We start from the raw sequence: 22,258 nt of genomic DNA, 5'->3' as shown, positions 1-22,258 counted from the left end.
ATTTAATCTCCCAGCTCGTTTAAGGGTTAAAACTTTGATAAAACATTTGTCCTGTACTAGAAACCTGCACAGAAGTTCAGTATCCACTTTAGATCTGCACAAGCTATGTAAGAGGAAACAATAATCCCCAGCTTCCCTGAAAACACCTGTGGCTTTGGTATAAATCTTTCTCTTTCATCATAAATCTAGTACCGTCTTGTGCATTGCCAAAAGAGCAAACAAGTCCAGTTATATTCTACATTAACAACACTTTAAATCCAGTTTCCAACCAAAAAGCACTTTAAAAAGCCTCAAGTGCCACAACAAGCACTGATTAATCCTGTTTTTAGCCTCACAATACAGGAGATCATGTTCTGAATGTTGAAATCTACCAGAATTTGGAAGAGGATTGTAATTTAAACAAGTCGCTCTGGCAGTATAATGCTGTATAATGAAAGTCTTAGAGGAATCACACGGTGGTAAAAGTGCAGGGATCAGCACATATGTGGAGGCTAAAACCTCACTTCATCTTCTGAGTGAGTGAGAGATTGCTGCTGGGTCACGGAGGCCGAGGCCCCAAAGTAAACACAGGTGCTGAGGAGCCAAATGACTGGGGTTACCCCATCCAGTAGCTGAAGAGGCACACAGTCACAGAAAGCGAACCATTTTTCAGGGAAGCATATGAATCGCTGCGAGTTTGAGTTTTCCCGTCAACTGACAAATTTCTTATCAAGCCTCATTTAAGAGGCATAACAAAAGTCTCGGGGAAAAATGATGGTTATTAGCGGCTAATGAGTGGGTATTAAGCTAACAGTGATCAAGTTCTGTGTTTAAAGAGACTTGTTTTTGGATTGTGGTCAGGCAGGTGGGCAGTGGAATGAGCAGATGAAAAAAGTAGGTAAGAGGTGAAGAGTAATGTGGCTTAAAAATATCAGTAAAAAAAACTTCTGCAAAATTTTGTTGTGAACCATCAAAATAAATTCAAACAAATTCATTATAAATCTAATTTATACTCCCCTTTGTATCACACTATATGCATCCTTGACCTTTGGACAACTTTCCCCATTTGGGATTTTGGGATTTCTTTAAGCATTTCTTTGCTAGAAGGACGTAGGAATACCTGTGCGGGTCATGCAAACGCAACAAGCTGCACTTAAAACAGGCGAGTTAAGTTTAAAAATAAGTAAGACATCTATATGAAAGCTTTTTAGAGTAAACTCACCGAGAGGCTCTGGTTTGTGTTTGAACCTAAACTAAAAGACACACTACAGAACTTTTGTGACGTTTTGGGGGGTTACTATTTATTACCATGTGATATTGTCTATTACTTCCTGCTATCTGTTTAACCCAAGTGTACCACTGATCTGATTGTGTTATTCAAGCAAAGATTTTACAATGAAGTGATGCAAAATGTCTCAGAATGTCACTTTGAGTCATAGAGCGTTAAATGTGACAAATAATACACCATTTTCCCATCATGCGCTACCTATCAAGGGCTAATTCTGCATCCATCTTGCATCCTACCTGATCTATTAGACCTCTCCAAGCCAGCAAAAGACGATCTTACTCCTGTTTTCTTGTTCTTGCATTTGTTTTTTTTTAATCAGGGATGTTGCGTGTTCAAAGCAGCCAGTTCCTTATTATACCATGAAGCAAAACTGCAGCAACGTCACGTTGCATCCAGGATGTAAAGGTTGAATAGTGTCGGTTTCTTAGCCTCGTGACACTACGAGGCTGCAGCGGCTCTAGAAATACACATGATAGATGTCACTAGGTGCATTTCAGTTGCACCTAGAAATGCACAGAAACTAAATATCGCACAAAAAAAAAAAAAAAAAAAAAAAAAAAACCGCTAACGGAATACATTCCGGAAAAAATCTCATATCGCTGAAGAGTTTTTATGCTCTCATGAGGTGGTTTTTCAGATGTTTTGATATAGAAACTTATAGCAAAAGTATAATGGAAAAACTTTATTTGCATTTACATGTCCCCGGACATGACATGAGAGGTCCTGACCAAATCATTTCCGGTAAAGATGGCGTGGTGCGAAACAAACAGCAAATTTTAGTGTTTTAGAAAAGAAAATGGAGGGAAAAAGTTTTGAAAATCCGTAGCAAATTTTCCGCAACAAGTAGAAATCCTCAAAATAACTTTATGTGCCTACTTTACATAAACTGCTCTTTTCGTAAAATCTCGCAAGAGTAACAAGATTTTACAAGACTTGAGGCTAATGCGCTAAACACTAATGGAAACACCTGCAAATCACAATTGTTTGTTGAAATTCACAAATATCACTTTTGTTTTGTGAAAAATATTATGGAAACGCCACTACTGTGTCATTGAACAAGTCTTAAGAGTCAGAAAGTTACATAATGTGTCTTTAAACACCGCCTTGTGAAAAATTTGGCTATATGATCTGAATCTAATTTAAAAACCATTTAACAAGGCATCCAAATGGAAAAACATTTTTTTACATTTGGCTTTAAAATCCAATTTAAAATAAATAAATATTAAGATCAACTCACGCAAAAAAAAAAAAAAAAAAAAGTTGAGGCAACTTTTGTACACAAGATGCTTTCACATTTTCAGAAGGAGATATTTCAGAACAGACATGAATAAATCTTAATATTTATTCTAACTTCATTAAAGTTAGGATTCTACCTTGAATTACCCTCATAGTAGATTCACACAACAACCCAACCTGTTAGATGAGCTTTGCAGCTGGATGTGTTGCTTTTTTAAAGGTCACTCAACTTGCTTTTTTTCTTGTTTGTTTGTGGGATTCAGACTGAAAACAGGTCTGCACTAAAACAATACCAGGGGCTGAGTTGGTGGTGTGTGGTTGAGCATGAATGAGACAATGAAAGATTATCCAGGAAGGCCAGTTGAAATAACAAGCTTAAATGTGCTGGAAGATCAGATGTCAAACAGTACACAGCAGTCTGACATGCAACACAGCTGACTATTTAGGGCAATCAGGTAAAAAATAATCAGTTTTAAATAATAATATGATGTTCAGCTAGTCTGAAAAGCTCATAGCAGTCATGTATATTTCTGTAAATAACCTGAATGGTGCAACTTGGAATGGTGCTCTAAATCATGCATTATGAGTTGTGTAGATCAGTGGTTCCCAAACTTTTTGTGCTCAAGGCACACTAGGTGACAAGTAAAAATGTCAAGGCACACTTCTTGTGCCAAAAAGCCCCTTAAGAACACATGTAATCACTTGTATCATGTAAAATATCTGTCATCATTATTTACTAATGCCAAATAAAATGTTGTCTTCCATCTCTGAGTCGGCACGGATGGTTGATAGTTTGCTCCGTACAAGAAAGCGCTCCATTTTCCCTTTTGCTTTCAGGATGAATGTGTCACAGTCATATAATTCCCAGCAGTGCATATACGTTATCAGCCCAATTGGTAGATCTCTTTAAGATTTATTTTTCTATTGCATTTTGTTTGTAGTTTGCACCTGTATTATCAATTAAATGCTAGCTAGGCAGCAATATGGTAGATTATCTATTATGATAAAAGTAACTGCAATGAATTGTTACAATATCACAGGGCACACCTGCACTTGACTCATGGCACACCGTTAGGGAACCACTGGTATAGATAATGCATGCATGGTGAAAAATGGATTGATTGGTTTAAAAACTAGATGGAAAGTGACCGTAGACATCCGCGAACAACGTCTTAGTGATGTAAGTCCAGGTCTTCAGGCTTTGCTGCTGCTCTAGTCCACTAAAACCAAGAAAGTGGACCACATCAGTCCAGTTCTGAGGTCTTGACACTGTCTGCCTGTCTGCCAGAGGACAGACTTTAAACGTTCTGCTGCTGGTCTATAAAGCTCTGGATGGTTTAGGACCAAAGTACATAAGAGACCTCCTATCCCATTATGAACCTACCAGACCCCTCAGGTCATCTGGATCAGATTTTTTTTAATCAGTTCCTAGAGTCAGAACCAGACATGGAGAAGCTGCATTCAGCTTCTATGATCCTCATGTCTGGAACAAAGTCCCAGAAAGCCTCAGATCAGCTGAAACACTATTTAAATCAAGGTTAAAGACCCTCCTGTTCTCAGCTGCATTTCAGTAGTTTTTATTAAGATAATTTAAGTTCATTTCAAGTCCACATCTGCATGTTCCTGTATTTAATGTTTTTTCTTTTTCCTTGCCTTCATGTTTCCATTTTAAATTATTTCTTATTTTCTAATGTTTTTTTGTCTCTGTAAAGCACTTTGAATTACCATGTTGTTGAATTGTGCTATATAGTAATATACTTCTAATTGTGCAAAACTAAAATATCACGATAAAAATGGTTTTTGAAAACTTACATTTAGAAAATACCATTTAAATATCTCTAAAAAGTGTTTTTACAAGCCATGTAAATGGGACCTAGTGGGTCATGTGAATTTAAAGTACAGATGTCACATTGTGTACGGATGGAGGAAGAGACCGAAATACATTACTAATGATTAAAGAAGAAAATGTTAGCCTTGATAGCAAACAGCAAAATTTAGAGTTTCAAAAGGAACCAGTAAGAGAGACGAGGGAGAAGGGCTTTGAAAAGTGGAGTAATGTCGGACGGGGGGTTAAAGAATTATGGTTTATGCACTAAACACCATTCAGTAAAAACACCCGCGAGTGGCAATTGTGTTTAGTCGATTCTATTTTGCAAAGTAAAATGAAACAGCTGTTGTCATTAACTTTTTTTTTTCCCCTCCCTGGCTGTTAAATGCTCGTTCCTGTCCTCTCCATCCCCGAACGATCGTGGCACATTTCAGTTCTGCTACCTGTTAAAAGGGACTTTTTTCTTTTCCACCTCTCACCTCGTGCTTGTTCAGGATGGTAAATTGAATCGAAGAGAAGATTTGATGCAACTGGGTTACTAATCTTGGTACTTCTCTCTGTTAGCTTATATAAACACAGCTAATGGTAACTGGAATAATTTGGACTAAAGTGTTTTATAATTAAACAAATTATTTATATAAAATTGAACTGTATGTAAAGGGGCCTTAAGATGACTGGTGAACAGACACTAAAGCTAAAATTAATTGAAACTGAACAATTTTTTTTATCCATTTCTTCAGCTTCTGTACCCATTTAAACCAATAGGATCACAGGAAGCCTACATGTTATCACGGTTTGGTGAAGGTGTGAACCCAACATGCAGAGACGGGAACCAGAGATGCAGAGTAAGGACATTTAGTCCAAAAAAGAAAACTGAAGGCAAGCAGACGCAGGAGGATAACAGAAGTAAACACAACGAACCAAACAGAACTAAAGCCGAGGGCTACAAATACAGACAGAAACCAAACAAGACACAGGTGTAATGAATAAACTAACGAGACCAGGTGAATCTAACAGGAACAAAGGCAACACAGGTAACAAGACAACAGAACTAAATGGAAAAACTACAAGAAAACAGGAATGTGGAACTTTGAAAACATATGAAACAATAAGACATGACAGATATTAAACTTGCTGCTATCAGACTCGGTACTTCCTGGTCACGCTGTCAAGCCATCGTCCTTTTAGAATCACCAAATTTACCGGGTTGCCCAAGTTTGATCCTCAAGATCTACCATCCTGCAACTTTTAGATGCAACCCTTGTCTGACACCTGAATCTAATAAAAGGCTCGTTACTGGACCTGTGCGACATGCAGAAGAGGAATTCAGCCATTTCATTCAGTTGTGTTAGAGAAGAAATGCATCTAAATATTGGAGGATTAGACTTGGGCACCCCTAAATTAACCTAATGTGTATGCGTTTGAACTGTGAGGGGAATTCAGAGTACCAGAAGAGAATCACACATGCATGAGGAGAACAAGCTAACTCCAAACAGAAAGACCCCAGCTGAGATTCAAACCAGGAACCTTCTTGCTGTGAGGCAACACTGCTCTCCACCACAGCACCATGTGGCCCCTGTAACAATGTATACTTTTCCTCACAACACAGATGTGTTTTGTAACAGCTAGATGCAACCATACACACCCTTTCTAACCTCAACCACACACTCTTTACTCCTCACCTCAAGCTGTTCACAGGTGAATGAGGTAGACCTAAGGAACAGCAAATGTGAAAAGTATTGTGAAAAACTGAGCAGGACAAGTCCTGACTTAGTGATCTCTCACTAAAAAGTCCACATACTAATGCTTTCTGCCATTCCTCTACCTCATTAGTAAGTTTGTGCTAATACAACAGTACCAGTTTTAACAAAGACAGACAGTTAGCATCACTGTCACTGGTTTAATCCGAGGACTGGATGGGTTCGTTTGTGCTATTTAGCAGAATATGTGTATAAAGAATTGGTATCTGCAGTTGGCCGGATGACGTGCTGTCCAACCAGTCCCTGTGGCTCCTCAGCTTTTTAACCAATCTTTTCTTCTAGTTTTAACGAATCAATCATCACTTTACCATAACCAGACGAATCTGGTTCTCATGGGACGACACCAGCTAAGTATCAAATATATGGAGGTCTTTCTGGCAACGCCACCAAGTAATGACACAAAGGTGCATTCCAGAGAGGAACAGGAAAGGAAAAATCTTTTGAGCATCTTAATTGTGAAACTGCAAGACTATGTGCAGCGTATCACGGTAGGCATTTAATTAACTCTTATGGGATTGGATTGTTTCATTTGATGTGCAAGACTGGACAAAAGAAAGGATGCATCAGCCTCAAAAACCAACCTAATGACCAAGACAATGATGGGTCGTTAAATATTTGTGTGTTTTACTTTTGAGTCCATTTGAACACCTAAAAGTGTGACGTTTTGGGGGGTTACTATTTATTACCATGTGATATTGTCTATTGATTCCTGGTATCTGTTTAACCCAAGTGTACCATTGATCAGATTGTGTTATTCAAGCAAAGTTTTTACAATGAAGTGATGCAAAATGTCTCAGAATGTCACATTGAGCCATAGAGCGTTAAATGTGACAAATAATACAAAGGCTTCTAGTCAATGCGATCAAATGATGGCAGAAACACGAAAACCTAAAATAACAGAGCAGCAGTAGTAATAAAGAACTGATATCTTGAAACAAATACCTCCCCGATGCGCCTACTCATTTCACAAAGTAAAACTACAGCACGGAAATGTCAGCACAAGCAGAAGGGAGGCTGAAAATCTTACAGTACTTGCTCGTCTACTTGGTCATGGAGTTGATGCTTTGTCCGGCTATGTTGGGGGTAGAACAGCTGTTGTTGCATGAAGACATCCAAGTGTGTTTACACACGGATAAACACACCAGTGCAGAGCATATCGAAAGCCCAGAGGCCTTTTTCCTGGGCTATTTGCCGAAAATGATGTTTTTAAACAATTCAGTCACAGTAATAGTTACACCATCTAAACACAGCAAACATGTTCAGGAATTCATCCTTTTATACTTCTTGCTTGTTTTTTTTTTTTTTTCTTGAATAACCTCCCCGATGGTAATATCCAAATGTCTGAAACAAATGTTTTGGGCGCCTAATGCAAAATGTAAAAAAAAAAAAAAAACAAACCTAACTGCACAATCCAACATGATCTTTATTCAGAAATGGTGTTTGTTTCCAATAGACCAGTTTGGAAGTTCATGCTAAGTTAGATGATGCCTCTACAAAAACGCCTCCCACACAACAGAACGGAAAGATGCGATCTTAATGTACTTATCAATTAAACTAAGTGTTTATATTAACAGACTGTCAGATAAAAAAAAAAAAAAGAGAAAATAAAAATCGAGATTTTTCTTTCAAAGCCACAACGTTGAATTTTGTCAGGTTCTCACACTTTGGGACCCCCTAACAACAGCTAATTAAGCATCCATCTTGCGTCCTGTCTCTTCCCTGAAATTTCTCCAGCCAGTAAAAGTCAGCCTGATATTCATGGGTTTCATGTGATGTCACTGTGTTTCAACGGCGCCATCTTTAGGATTGTTCTGAGACCGGACTGGGCTGGCGAGAATACAAAGAATCATCCGATTCATCCAGCCGAATCATCCATTTTGATTACGTTCTGTATCAGATATTCAGGATTTTATCAGATTATCTAGATCTTTTCACATCAGTTATATTCATACCCATCTAGCACCCTGTTTTCTGGCCAAAACAGACCAGACATCTTTTCCAGGTTATATTTTCTCGTAAACTTTAAAAATTTAATTTCATGGTGAGTGCCAGAGAATTCCCTTGATTTTCAAATGCAGAACTTGAGAGGTATGATGATAATCAAACAATAAAAAATAAATAAATAAATGCCCCCTCCGCTACATTTTATGGCTGTTTTTTTGCATTGTAAACAAACTTGTAAATAAACATTTAGCTAGAGAAAAGAGATGGCAAACGTAACTTTTCTCACAGTTTTAACTGCCTCAGAAGCTGGTAACGTAGTGAACAACGACTGAGCCAGTCTGAAAATGCAGATTTTATATATCATATGGTGTAAACTCTAAAATACTGTTTTTAGTTTTTAAACAGAGCTTTTTTTCTCCACCAGAGATGCACCATTTTTTCCTTTAACAGTTGATGGCATCAGATCCTTAAGATGGCGGCCAAAGGAAAATCGTGAAGTCAGTGAAACCTGTGAATTGAACCGCCTTCCATTTTCTCTTTTTTTTTTTCTTATTTCTTCTGAAATTGTGCAGATTCACAAATTCACAAAAGTCATCTTTACAGATAACCAATTCAGTCCCATTTATTGTGATCCAATAAACATAAATCCAATTTATAAGAAAATCGGTTCATTCAAGATGTAAAATACAGCCTATCCATGAAAGACCAACGGATCAACATTGACTTTTCTTCATACTGAGCATGCACTGGGCGACAGTGAAAAGGAAAATTAAAACTGTGAGAAAACTCACTTTCAAGCAACACACATCAGGAATGTCGGTCAGTCTCAGAGTTTTGTGCTCATAAAGTTAACTGTTGTTGCTTTATTATGACCAAAGATTGTACCTGAGCTAACAATGTAGAGGCCATTTTCTTTTCTTCAGCTGAAGCCAATGCATCAACTGAAAGGAGGAACTGTGATTAAACATATCGGATGAGAATTTGCTCTGAGCCCCCTTTTTATGTGCAGTTTCGCCATACTTGACAACCAAATCCATCCTGTATCACACGTGTAAAGAGTTCTAACAGCTAATAGCGCCTGGAATAATTAATGAAATGCCATTAAAAGCTTCTTTGAGGAATGATTGGTTCACATTCCTACTTAATTTATAGTGTTTTGCAAATAAATATCCAACAACTGAAAGACGGAGGTGTTTTTTTCCCCCCTCCTTTTGTTCAGGTTCTTATTGCATGACAGGGACCAGATGTTGAACTTCTGAATAATTTCTAATTTTGTTCTGCAGATTAACAGATTGAAGCTTTTATAATCCTGCTGCTTCGACAGTATCGCAGATGGAAGCTCTCAGTAATAGTGATTTCTAAAGAAACAACACATACTGCACCAGAATATTTTTCCTCAGAGTGCCTGGGAAAAAGAATCTTATGAAAAATATTATTTTGGGCTGGTGGACGTCAAGGGAAATTCCACTCAGCATGACAATTTACTTTATTTTGGGCTTTTTATAAAATCCTCTGTCACCTTTGATTACAATGAGCTGAATGTATCAGTTACACATGTGCTCTACATGATATTCTACCTGAGTTTTCTTGGTGTAGCAGGGCCACCTTGGCTTTTAGAGGCTGTGAAGGTGGGATGTCATACATTGCCAGCTTGAAAAGTACACAAGAATCAAAGAAATTATTGTCATATCTTTCATGCAGTGAATCCTGTCTATCTAGATGCAGGTAGGGTCCCCAAACACAAGCAGAAAGGGTATGAGATCAAAAAGACTAATTCATGTATAGAAATCATGTCTGAAGTCCAGATTTGAACAAAGCTCCAAAACTTCAAAAGTTTAGGAAAAAGAAAACCCATTCCAACACAAGCCCTAAAATAGGAGCACATGCTCCCATCTCAGAGAGAATTTCTGTTGTGCACATGTCAGCAATGTGGTTTTTTCTTCATCAGTTCATTAGCTTACATTGTAATCCAACGCAACACATATGAAATCATTTAAAAGTATTTTTCAACCCATTTCAGTTGCTGATTAGTGAAGAATTTCCTTAACAGTGTTCTCGCAGGTCTAGTTCTTATTTATGGGTTTACGCCTGTGCAGCTATTCAGGAGACTGAAATCGACTTTCTTTTCCAAAATTTCACATTAAAACTTCAGTAGAAAGTAAAATATTGAGCAGTGGCCAAAATTAAATACATCCAACAGTGTGCATGAGGGGGTTTGAACTTCCTCTACAGGAGCTAGAGCACAGTCAGTGCAGCAATGCTAATTTCAAAGGAACACTGGTTTCCTTTCAACAACGCCATCTGAACTGAACTGGACTGTTTAGCGTGTATGAAACAGCAAAAACCGGATTTAATTTGCAGATCTGCTCTGCATTACCAAGAATAAGTGTGTTTCTGTTACACCACGATTTGTGGAAAAACCATAAACTGTATCTAAAAAGATGGACGTAGCCTCCATGACGTCGCCCGTAGGTTTCTGAAGAGCTGAATTGAAGCTCGGTGGGCGGTTCCTACCATCACCATCTTGGCAGGGGCATGCGTTTCGTCTCGCCCGGAAAATACAAATATGGTCAAAGAGGTGGAGCTGGGAGGGGGGCTGTGAGCATCATGGTGGATGATTGACATCAAGTGATCTCAGACCTGCCTGTAGCTAAGAGCTATCCAACTAAACCGGAGATAACAGGAGCTAACCAGCTAACGGAGGTAAGCGGGCTAAAGCTAAGTCACATTGTTAACTGGCTAAAAACCGCGGTTGTTCTACGTTCTTCTGACTTGAAGTGGGAAATCGGGTACCTGTCAATCAAAAGGACACGCCCCTAAACATGCCGAATTTTGAGATTAAATTACTTTTAAACGGGCGAGTTAGAAAAAAGTTCACTCCCCCCACAGTTGTCATGAAGGTAAACCTGACCTATTAAACCTAAAATGGATTTTAATACCTGGCTGTAAACATGTTTATTTCTGCTGTAAACATGTTTATTTCTGCTGTGAACATGTTTACTTCTGCTGTGAAGTTGGTCTTTTTAACATGGGAGTCTATGGGGATTTGCTTTGTTTTGCAGCCCCTAGTGGATGAAGGGGGAACTGCAGTTTTATGAACTTCCACAGAGGCTTCACTTTTAACAGCTTTGTAAAAACCTAAATATCACAATTAAAAAAAAACACTGATGGAAACATCAACGTTTCATAAGAAAAAAGTAAAATATCTCTAAAAAGTTTTTACGCTCTCATGAGGTGGTTTTTCTGACATTTTGATACAGAAAAGTGTAATGGAAACATTTTTTTTTTTTTTGCATTTACGTTTCCCTGGATGTGAAGTGGGTGTTTGTGACCAGTTCATTTCCCAGTAAAGATGGCCTGCATGGAACAAACGGCAGCAAATTTCAGAGTTTTAGAAAAGCAAATGAGGGAGAAAAGCAATGAAAAGTTGTAGCAAATTGTCCACAGCAAGTAGAAAACTCCAACAAAACGGCTACCAAATGAGATTTTACCAGAACGGAGGCTGCAAATTGCAATTGTTGTTTGTTGAAACTTAGAAATATTGCTTTTATTTTGCGACAAATGTAATGGAAATGCAGCTAACAAGTCACACTTCAGATCTAATCTGTCAAATGTTATCCCGAGTTCCCGCGCCAGCTCCTTGTATTAACATGAATGTTGGGCTTTCTGGTTAAAAGTCTTTTGCTGCCTGTCGTCTCCAATCCGTTTCCTCCTTTGTCTCATTAATTTCCTGAATATTTCTATCTGATGATGGTTCAAATAGAAGAAATCTGGTGTCATCCTGGTTTTCTTAGCAGTGACTCTGAGTCTGTCCTGTAAAACCCTTTAATCAGCGATTGCAGCACACGTAGCCAACGATGGCAGCGCAGAACCGTGCATTGTCTTCTTAAACATGTTCATTTTCTTTTTTAATATAAAAAATACAGCAAACGGTTTTTACTTCAAATTTTGCCTTAAATAAATGTAGCTCATGTAAAAATAAAAAGAAGCATAACAGGCTTGCTAAATCAACATCTAAAAATATGACAATATGGCCTCTTTTAAGAAAAAGAATCAATAAATTAAACATTTTTCTTCTTTTTTTGCTTTTCATCCAAACTCACCAACCATTTTCCAGAGAAACCTCCATGGTTGATGCTCTGCCAGGCCTCTGCTGATTACTTCCTTAATCAAGTTCATTTGTTCCACCTGGGCTTCCCTGATTGCTTCCTCTTCTCACCTGCTTTGCCCTACTTAAACCCTCTCCAGTCAGCTAGCTAACAGCACTGTGTCTAGCTGAGATCCAGCTGTTTGACATGGTCCAGTCGAGTTATTTCTCACCATATGATTATCTAAACACTGACTCGATTCTTGCCTACCCTCCCTTTGTCTTAGTCTCCTGATCCCTGCCTGTCTGTATGACCATTGCCCGTTCCCTTGACCACTCTCTGTTGGATGTTGGACTGATGTTCGATTGGTTTTGCCCCTTGTGACCAGACTGCTCTTTATCAATCTCCATTCTTCCTGATCCCTTTCAATAAATCCACTTCTGTTAAAACATTTTACATTTTTATGAGACTGAGTTTCTGGCTTCCCAGGGTTACAGATACACGAGATGGCATATATTTAATACCTGCTTCCCAGGTTTAACAGGCATAATACTTAAAAAAAAGAGACCTATAAATACATGAGAGTACAGTAACTGATCACTGGTCTGTATTGCACATAATACTAGATATTAAACATAGGGAAGTGATCATCCTGCAAGGTTGAAGGGTAAATAGTGGGGGTACAAGAGGGTATTGGAAGCTACACAGAGTAAAGTCTTTCGTGAAAATGTTCTTTTTAGGCTTTAACCTGTTAATATCCAGAGCAACAAATGTTTTAAGTTAAAAACAAAACTCAGGATTAAGAGACTAAAAAATCAGATTACCGTGAACACATCCTAACAAACATGTTGCTTTGTCTTGCATGTAAAACATGCAGAATTCAATCCGCTAGACCACACTTGAGAGCTTTCAGCGTGACTGAACTTTGTTTGAAAGCTCCAGAAACTGTGAATGAGTAAAGATTCATCATTTGGTCAAAAACGGTCACAGTATTTTCTTTTTTTGAGGGGGGGGGGGGGGTTGCATGTAGCCTGTAAGTGAGGACAGATGTTTCTCAATCAAGTCATTAACATGAAATATGGAAATGTCTTGTAAGATATCATCCAGTTTGCTATTTACTGTCTTGGTGCGCCAGCGTGTGTCTTGATGTGTGCGTCGCACGGACGGATGTGGTGGCGAGCCGAAGCCTGACAGGATGTGTGTCCCTGGACAGTGCTTGCAGGGGAGAGCTCCAAATTTACACGCCTGTCCAAAATCACAAAGTGCAAAGAAGGCAATTGGCTTGACAGCACATGTAATAGAGACTGCAAAACCTCGTTGCCCAAGGGCCCTCACCAGAGCAGCAGTCGTGGAGCGTGGGGTTTGGCTTGCTAAAAATGAGTCTGGAAACAGCTTTGTGAGCCTTCTCATGTCAGTCACATCCACAATCTTATTTTTGCTGAGCATCTGGAGCTTGGACCCCAAGAGAAATGTATTCACTCTGCATGTTCGTGGCACCGGTTTTACTTGGCACTGCAAGTGATAGCTCGCTTTTAATATAGAGTAGAGAGTTAGAGAGCGGAGAATTCTTGAGGCGGACTGTAAAAACGTAGCAGCACAATGGACAATGAGCATGGCTGTGGCTTGAGCTGCGGGGAGATCGCGGGGAGCCTGATGGAAACCTCGCAGCAACGTAGTGAGCACGCGAGGTCAGGACATGTGCTGACACGGACTTCTGGGTCCAAGCCAGAGGCAGAGCGGAGAGGAAACAGAGGCCTCAGCACTGCTGCCCTGATCCTTCTTATTTTCTCTGACTTTATATCAAATGTTGCATTTGTTTTCAATAAATATATATTTACAACCTTGGAAGAAAGGAAGTACGCCTTTCAAATCACTGAAAAGTCAAAGAAAACATGAGATGAACACCAAGTGTGAGAACAAAGAACCACTGGCAGCATGCATGAGTCTACGTGCAACATGTCTGCAGGGTCAGTTCTGTTGATGCGACCCATGCATGTTTCATATGACGCTGATGGAAGCTTCAGCTGTCCCTGTTATCCATGTTGATCTTCTGCAGCCTGTTTGTAACTCAGACTCCATGTGCTGACTTAGTCATGTGATCAGCTGCAGACCAACACCGCTAACGTTTAAATTTTAAGCATTAATGCTCTTTTACAGTTCCAGGATTCATCTTGTGGTCTGGACCTGGACTGGGTCGTTGCAGCATCTCCACTCTTCAGTTTACAACATTTTGCTGGTTGTAAACCACACGCTGCGAACACGCTGGAAATTCCAGGGTTTGGATGGAGCTGTCAAACACGCCTCAGCAGGGGATGTTAAAGACCCATCATGTAGCTTTCTGACCTTAAAACTCCGCCTCAGAGACTTGTTCGATGACATCTATCATGTGCATTTCTAGAGCTGACGCTGCAGTATTTATATACAGTATTTAATCGGGGTGGGAAAATCGAATCGAAAAATCAAAAATCAGGATTTTTTGGTTCACAATTTTAAAACCTTTTTTTTTCAATATAAATAAAAATAATCCATTATAAAATTTGTCATTTTTTTAATTCATCTTTTTACTTGTTTCCTTGGGCATTATAGCAGCAGAATGATGGTCTGGCTACTGGGTTTATTCTTAATTGAAATCAAGAAAAATGACGGGCAAAAAAAATGTTTTATACATTTTTTATTGAAGAATTATGAGAATTAATTCAATTAAATCGAATCGGCACCCAAAAAATCGGAATCGACTCAAATCGGGAAAAAAGCATATTGTCACAGTCCTAATATTTAATGAGCGTTGTAAAGTCAAACTAACGTAAATCGAGAACCACGTTGTGTGATCTGCGAATTGGTCGTATAAGGTTGGATTTGTCTGATCAGGCAGGTTAAATGTTCAAAAATATTAAATAAATAAAAAGAACAAGTTATGTGTCCAGCTGTGATTAAGTCTTAAACAAGAAGAAGTTTTGATGAATCCAGGTATTTTAAACTGAACCCAGCAGTACTGGAAGCAGCTTTTCTGAAACAAGTCCTGGATTCTGACAACCCCCTAACCAAACAACTACACAACTGACTAAGCATCCCATTCATCCAAGTTTCCGTTTTCAATCATGTATTGAATTACACTTATGTCTGATGAGAGCGCCAGGTCTTTTGTTTGCTTTTTTTTTTGTGATGTGCTGGCAAACCACCCCCCCTTTCCAAGTCCTCCTCTTTGCCCCCTTTCACAGCCAAGCTGTCACAAGAAGCAAGTTGTCCTACAAAAATGAGACAGGGCAACATCTGATTAGCATTCACTGCACTATCTCCACTCCCTGGGTATTTTATTACCACAGGTGCAGGGGCATTCATTGATCAGATGCACGCTATAGGCGAGGTTAGCCCTTAATTGAAAACAGCTCTATTTATACACCTGCAGGCACTAAAGGTCTCTAAGAGCACAGTGAGGCTGAAAAGAAGAGAAAGGAAGGGGGAGAAAAAAAACACAGAGCAGTGACAGAGCTGTGAAAAAAGACGTGCCTTGGGAGACATAGATTAAGGCCCACAGAGGAGGCAAAGGCATTCCCAAAACAGCATGGCTGCCCAGTGCAGCGGGAGGACTAAGTATGCAGGTGCAAATGTCTTCAGGGGGAAAATGTGGCTTAGAAACAAAGATCCTGACTTACTGGAGAGGAACAGATGCATAAAAATATAACAGCTTCTTATTCCAAATGATTGCTTTTCTTTATACAAATGGATGGATGGTTTAATTCTCTGGATGATTTTCGTTTCTGCTGCAGGTTTTTGCAGCCATATTCATCTGTCATGACATTGTCATGACTGTGCTCAGCCATGTTGCAGGAGGTACTTTACATACCGAGAACCTGTATTTTCACAATAACACCACCGTCACCGTGACAGTAGGTCATTGGGTTACGCTGGAAGTCAAATTAGAAACGCAGTTTAGACAGGTCAAACTGGCCATTTTGGCAGTCTTTGAAAAGTGTCAAAAATCTATAATGAAAGTTATTAATTGGTTCAAAATGGCAAAATCAAAAGAATCCTTTATTACCTCTGCCGAGGAGGCGGTGAAGGTTATGTTTTTGCTGCCATTTATCTTTTTGCTGCTGTTGGTTCACAACTTTACATAAAACTACTTAACAGATTTTCATTTTGGGTTTCTGAGAATGGGTCCTGGTCTAACTCAGAAACCATTAAATGCTGGGAGTGATCCAGATCAGCTTCTGGATCCAGAGGAGTTATGAAGGATTCTTCCTCATTGCGTAGGATCACTTTCAGAAAAAATCCAAGAAAAGTTCCCAACAGGTTTTCCAAGACATGAAAGATAGATCCTGGCAACATTGTAGATACTACCATCCAGAATAAAAACAAGATTCTGGATACTACCATCCACAATGGGAACAATATTCTGGATACCACCATCCAGAATGGGAACAATATTCTGGATACCACCATCCAGAATGGGAACAATATTCTGGATACCACCATCCAGAATGGGAACAATATTCTGGATACCACCATCCAGAATGGGAACAATATTCTGGATACCACCATCCAGAATGGGAACAACGTTCTGGATACTACCATCCAGAATAAAAACAAGATTCTGGATACCACCATCCAGAATGGGAACAATATTCTGGATACCACCATCCAGAATGGGAACAATATTCTGGATACCACCATCCAGAATGGGAACAACGTTCTGGATACTACCATCCAGAATAAAAAAAGATTCTGGATACCACCATCCAGAATGGGAACAACGTTCTGGATACCACCATCCAGAACGGGAACAACGTTCTGGATACCACCATCCAGAATGGGAACAACGTTCTGGATACTACCATCCAGAATAAAAACAAGATTCTGGATACCACCATCCAGAATGGGAACAACGTTCTGGATACCACCATCCAGAACGGGAACAACGTTCTGGATACCACCATCCAGAACGGGAACAACGTTCTGGATACCACCATCCAGAATGGGAACAACTTCTCATCACTGCAACAGACACATGGAGTGGATTCATTATCCATCTGGAATCTGATCGTGGATCCATATAAGATGGATGTAGGACCAGAACATTGACTGGAAATGAGCTGCTTGGTGGAGGTGGGATCTCTAACAGTGAGTGTCCCCATTGACAGGTTCAGCATCAATAATTACAATCCAGCAGCAACCAAACTTGAAAGTAAAGCAGTCGTAGGGAATCTTAAGACCACTGGAGGCCCCCCACCCTCTGTGAGTCTAATTAGTCTGGCACAACACAGCAGCCACACGGTTATTCTGCTTTAAAGAAGAAAAGCTGTGAAATTAAACATGAAAATGCAGCATTAATTTTCTGTTAATCAGGTTTTATAAAACACACCTCCTGCAGTCCGTTCAGATCTAGATAACAGTGTCCAACTTCTGCCAAATGCTAGCAGAGGTTTGCTTCTGTCCACTGGAGAGCACAGATGGAAATAATGGATAATAGCACATTTAAAATGCCATTTTTAGTCACGGATAGTTTAGCAATAAATAACCTGCAGGTGTGTTTTAATCCTGGCACAGTCAGCTGTTTTTCCACATGAACTCTGTCAAATTCATCACAAAAAGACAATATCTCACGTTTAAATGGCTCCGATTTAATAAAAGTGGTGTGAGCTTCACCAGATAAACCCCACCACTTAAAGCAAAATATCCCTTTTAAAAACTCAACCTAACTTAATGTTGTCAATGTGGAATGTGGAATATCTAATTTTGTTTCAGAAACACTGAGGATCTTGCAAACATGGCCACAGCGCCTCTTAAAAAAGCTGCATGGATGTAGATCTTGGAAACAGAACACACTTGTGTGTATATAACATCCCCAAATGTTCCAGTACAGCGATTCCCCAGATCCTGTTGGGACAAGATGAAAGGCTTTGCAGACTAATATCACTGTAACTGCAGGTGTGGAGGCTCCCATTTCACCAGTGTCACTGATGTTCACAAACGCTTCAAGGAGGAGCGGTGAGACATCTGCACATTTGGATAAGCATCTGAGAGTTCAATCAAATGCAGCACCTAGCAGGTAAATGTTTGGATACTCCAAAACCATATGTGTGTGTGTGTGTGTGTGTGTGTGTCAGGGGGTTTAGCTGTCTGTTCTGGCTTGTCATCAAAGAAGATACCACAACCACATGGCTTTATCGAGACTGAGAACATTATCTGTGTGATCAGCTTCCTCAGGAGGGGCAGTCTGTGGAAACTCCAGGCTGCAGCTACAGCATGTCCTTTGGCCTGTTTATGAATCTCACACTTGTTCAAACACAAGTCTTGTTCACACACGAAGAGGAGCTGGCGGACTGCTAGCTGCCATTTATCCCGTCTTTTGTAAAAAATAAAAAAATAAAAAATTTTTAAAAGGATAAGACAGGAAATATTCCAGTTTTGTGAACTTCTGCGCTGAAAACAGGACTAGCGTCACCAAAGAACAGCACCTGGGCTGTTTGGAAGAGGTCGTCATATTAACCAGAAATCTCAAGGAGGAATGAACTACAGCTGTGTTTCCATCACCTCTAGAATTGTGTAAAACCTCAATATTTCAATGTGATGGAAACCCCTACATTTAAATAACAATTCAAATAATGCAAAAAAGTTTTTATGAGGTGGCCTTTCAGACTTTTCTATTTAGAAATATATCACCAAAGTGTAATGGAAACACTTTTTTCTCTTTTACTTGTCTCCATATATGACATAGAGGGTCATGTGACCAGTTCATTTCCGGTAAAGATGGTGTGGTCGATCTCACGCTCCATCCTTCCCCCACTCGTGAACAAGACCCCGAGATGTTTAAACTCCTCCACTTGTGGCAGGACCTGACTCCCATCGTCCTCAATGGAGATGACCCGTTAAGGTCTAATTCTGGATTCATCTCTTTAAAATAACATATTTTTGCAGGATCTATCCTTCATTCATCCGTCCATTTTCTCAACAGCTTAGTCTGAACATGGCCGTGGGAAGCTGGAGTCCGTCCCAGGAATCATTGGGTGAGCAGCAGGTTACACCCTGGACAGGTCGCCATTGCAGGGCCAGAATCTCTCCTGACTGAAATATTAGAAGGCCTCTGGCTGGAAATACATCATCAGTTTTGTTCAACAATGTGAGGATTTTTTATTTTCAGCTTTCTGTAGATCAGGGAAGACAAACTCAAGTCTTTGAGGGTCACGTCCACCAGGTTTTAGATGTTTTCCCTCTTCAACACGCCCAATTCAAATGAACGGGGCATTGAGCAGAACTTGACAAGCTGTTTGTTCTGTTTGATTAAAATCAGGTGTGTTGGAGCAGGGAAAACATCTAAAGCCTGCAGGACTGGAGTTTGACGTCCCTATAGATTGAAGACATGGTTGCTTAAGGCGCCACCTGCTGGAGAGCGCCACCGGTGAAGTAAAACAGGCAGAAAATAAAGTAAAAGTCCTTGAACGAAGGTATCATGACTGATTTTTACAGACTAATTTTGTATATAGAATGTGGAAAAAAACACCATAATTTTGCACATCTGACTGTTTTTTTGTGTTAGCTTGTCCTCTCGGTCGTGCCGACAACACCTTTGACTTGGCGTAGGGGCTTGGTGGAACGTAAACTCACACTGGCCGGCTCCTGTTGGAGAAAGCGCTGCTCGTTGCAGTCTCTGCAGCTTGTGCAGCTGCTTTCCTCTCCTCAAATTCCTCCCTGCTCAGGACCGTTCCCTTGTGGCCAAGTTCCACCAGCTTGCGGGCCAACTCCCTGCTCTGCGAGAGACAAATAAAGAAGAGTCGGTCAAGGAGAGACACCACGGCTTGCAGTGAAGGCTGGACCACGTAGCAGTGAGATTTGACTTAAAGTTATTTCATCACCGCACCCAAACAACAGAGGTGAAGCTGTGCTATGTAACCCCACAAGCTTTAGTTTTATACGTTTGTGATTTCATGCCTATTCTCAGATCTGTGCACGTGTGTGCAGAGTCTACAGGGATGCATTAGCTACATTAGTCCAATCACTGTTTTGCAGAATTGCCATCATTAAACCCAAGCCATAAAGTCATCATCTCAGAACCAAATCTCGCTGTCAAATCCCATGGCTTGTTAGATCAAAGCCTCTGCCACATGTCCACTTACCCAAAGTCCCAGCAGCTGGGCCTGCGTCCGCACCCGAGAGGAAAAGTTATATTTTCCTCCAGCTTTGATGTGGTTTACCAGAAATGAGTCTCAGACATGTGCCGGTCTTAAAATTGCGCTGAAAATCATCGTCTTAATTTTAATTCTCATCGAGCAAATCTACATGAACGCAGCTTTCCAACCCGACGGGATGTAGACTAATACTCCAGTCAGATCTAATATATGCTGAGCATATAACCATAAACATAACCTTGACAAGAATATGTTTAGAATTAACAGATTTATTAAAAGTATGGTCTTATCGGCATGCTTGCAGAGGTGACATGACCTGGGCTGACTTTGCTGTGTCCCAACACAGGGGTGACTGAGTTTGATTGAGACTGACTGCAGCTGATTATCAGGTCAGATATGAGTTGTTCTCTTCTCCGTGGACACAGGTGTTCAAACAAAGTGGCTGCTGCAGCAGTTTCGTGTCTTGTAAGCAACGGTGCCATCTACTGGACCACAGAAAGATCAGTCGCAGGGTCTATTTCAGATGATTTAGGACAGGCGCGCTCAAGTACTGTCCTCAGGATGTTCTATCCTGCAGCTTTCTATAACACGCCTGAATCAAATGGCTGAATTTAGCTCTGGATATGTGTGGTACCATCCAGTCATTTCATTCAGGTGTGTTGGAGAAAGGTTGCATAATTGGGCACCCCTGTTTTAGAGCTTTTCACACAGTTGGTCTACATCACACGTGTCAAAACTCTAGTCCTCCAGTCTAGCTCCACACTTGACTGAAATGAATGAACAGGTTGACAAGAAGCTTTGGGATCCATGTCATCTGAATGAGGTTTGTTGGTGCCGATAAACAACAAAAACTTGCTGGATGCTGGCCCTCGAAGACTGGAGTTTGACACCTCTGGTCATTAAATAAAGCTTAAATATAATCCAGAGCAAATATGCTGAAGTAGACGTACAGGTGAGTCTGCTATCTCTATCTCGGGGGGATTGTTCTCAAAAGTTTTTAACATGAAGGAATCAAGCCTTAAGACAATTTCCATTAATGCACACTTTTATGTTTGAGCACATCAACAGTTGACCGGTCCCAAAATAAAAAATAAAGCAGATTAAATATATTGCACAAGGATATCAGAAATCAACATAAATATGACTCGTAAAAATGAAATGAAATGCCCAAGGACAAGAAAACAGGGAAAAAATAAGAAGAGAAACCAGAAGAGAAGAACACGAAGGGAGTATAGCATCCCACATTCCCAGCAGACCACAAACGCAACAGTTTGAACTTCCCAGTCAGACCAGTGTTTTACTGTCACCTAGCGGGCAAACTGCGGTACTACAGCAACAAATGCATCAGCGCCACAAACAGTTTGGATGTTTACACCACAACGAATGATTATTATTTTAAATGAAACGCAACAAAAACAATTAAACGCTTATTTGTGACATTTAAGGGGACATCATTAAACCGTAAACGGAGCTGTAATGAGTTCCACATTAAAAAAGTCCAACTTCTGCCATGTTTAATAAAGTCATAAAAATGTCTAACTGGCTCAGTATATACCGAAATTAGAGGAAATGGAGAAATTCTGGCCTGTTTTTCTTTTCTTTCTTTTCTTTTGTAGAGTCGCAGGAGATGAAAACGACACATAGGAAACAAAAACGAGGCTTTAATGTATTATTTCTCCCAGAGTTACTCACTTTGAGGTAAAATAAATCTTCCGGCGTGACCTTGGAGTCTAAATATTCCTGGTAGGTTTTAAACTTGGTGAGAGAAACATGGAAACGAGCAAGTGTCCCGTACTCCATCTTCTGCTCTTCTGTTGTATAGCGTTGCTATAGCAACCGCCTTGTTTACGTTTGGGTGTACGTCACAGGAAACGGAAGTCAGCTGAGCTTTTTTATTACGAAAAATGTATAAATTAAAATAATTATTACTGTTATTATTATATTATTGTTGTTGTTAATTATAACAATTATAATAAATCATCATAAAAACAAATATTATACAAGGCACA

General features: G+C 39.8%; 1 protein-coding gene across 1 annotated transcript in view; it reads right to left on the bottom strand.

Moving 5' to 3' along the window:
• cfap299 (cilia and flagella associated protein 299) overlaps positions 1-22,049 on the bottom strand; it is a gene marked incomplete at both ends in the record, with an annotated part of 113,764 nt that extends 91,715 nt beyond the window's left edge. The window contains 2 exons of the mRNA XM_079251192.1: positions 19,729-19,871; positions 21,942-22,049. Coding sequence (XP_079107318.1) covers positions 19,729-19,871; positions 21,942-22,049 — 251 coding nt within the window. The remainder of the gene's footprint in view (positions 1-19,728; positions 19,872-21,941) is intronic.
• Positions 22,050-22,258: the final 209 nt, after the last annotated feature.

The sequence above is a fragment of the Telmatherina bonti genome (genome assembly GCF_933228915.1).
Source record: "Telmatherina bonti genome assembly, chromosome: 13".
Classification (NCBI taxonomy): Eukaryota; Metazoa; Chordata; class Actinopteri; order Atheriniformes; family Telmatherinidae; genus Telmatherina; species Telmatherina bonti.
Note: the sequence above shows the minus strand (reverse complement) of the source record. Positions and strands in the feature narration are given on the sequence as shown.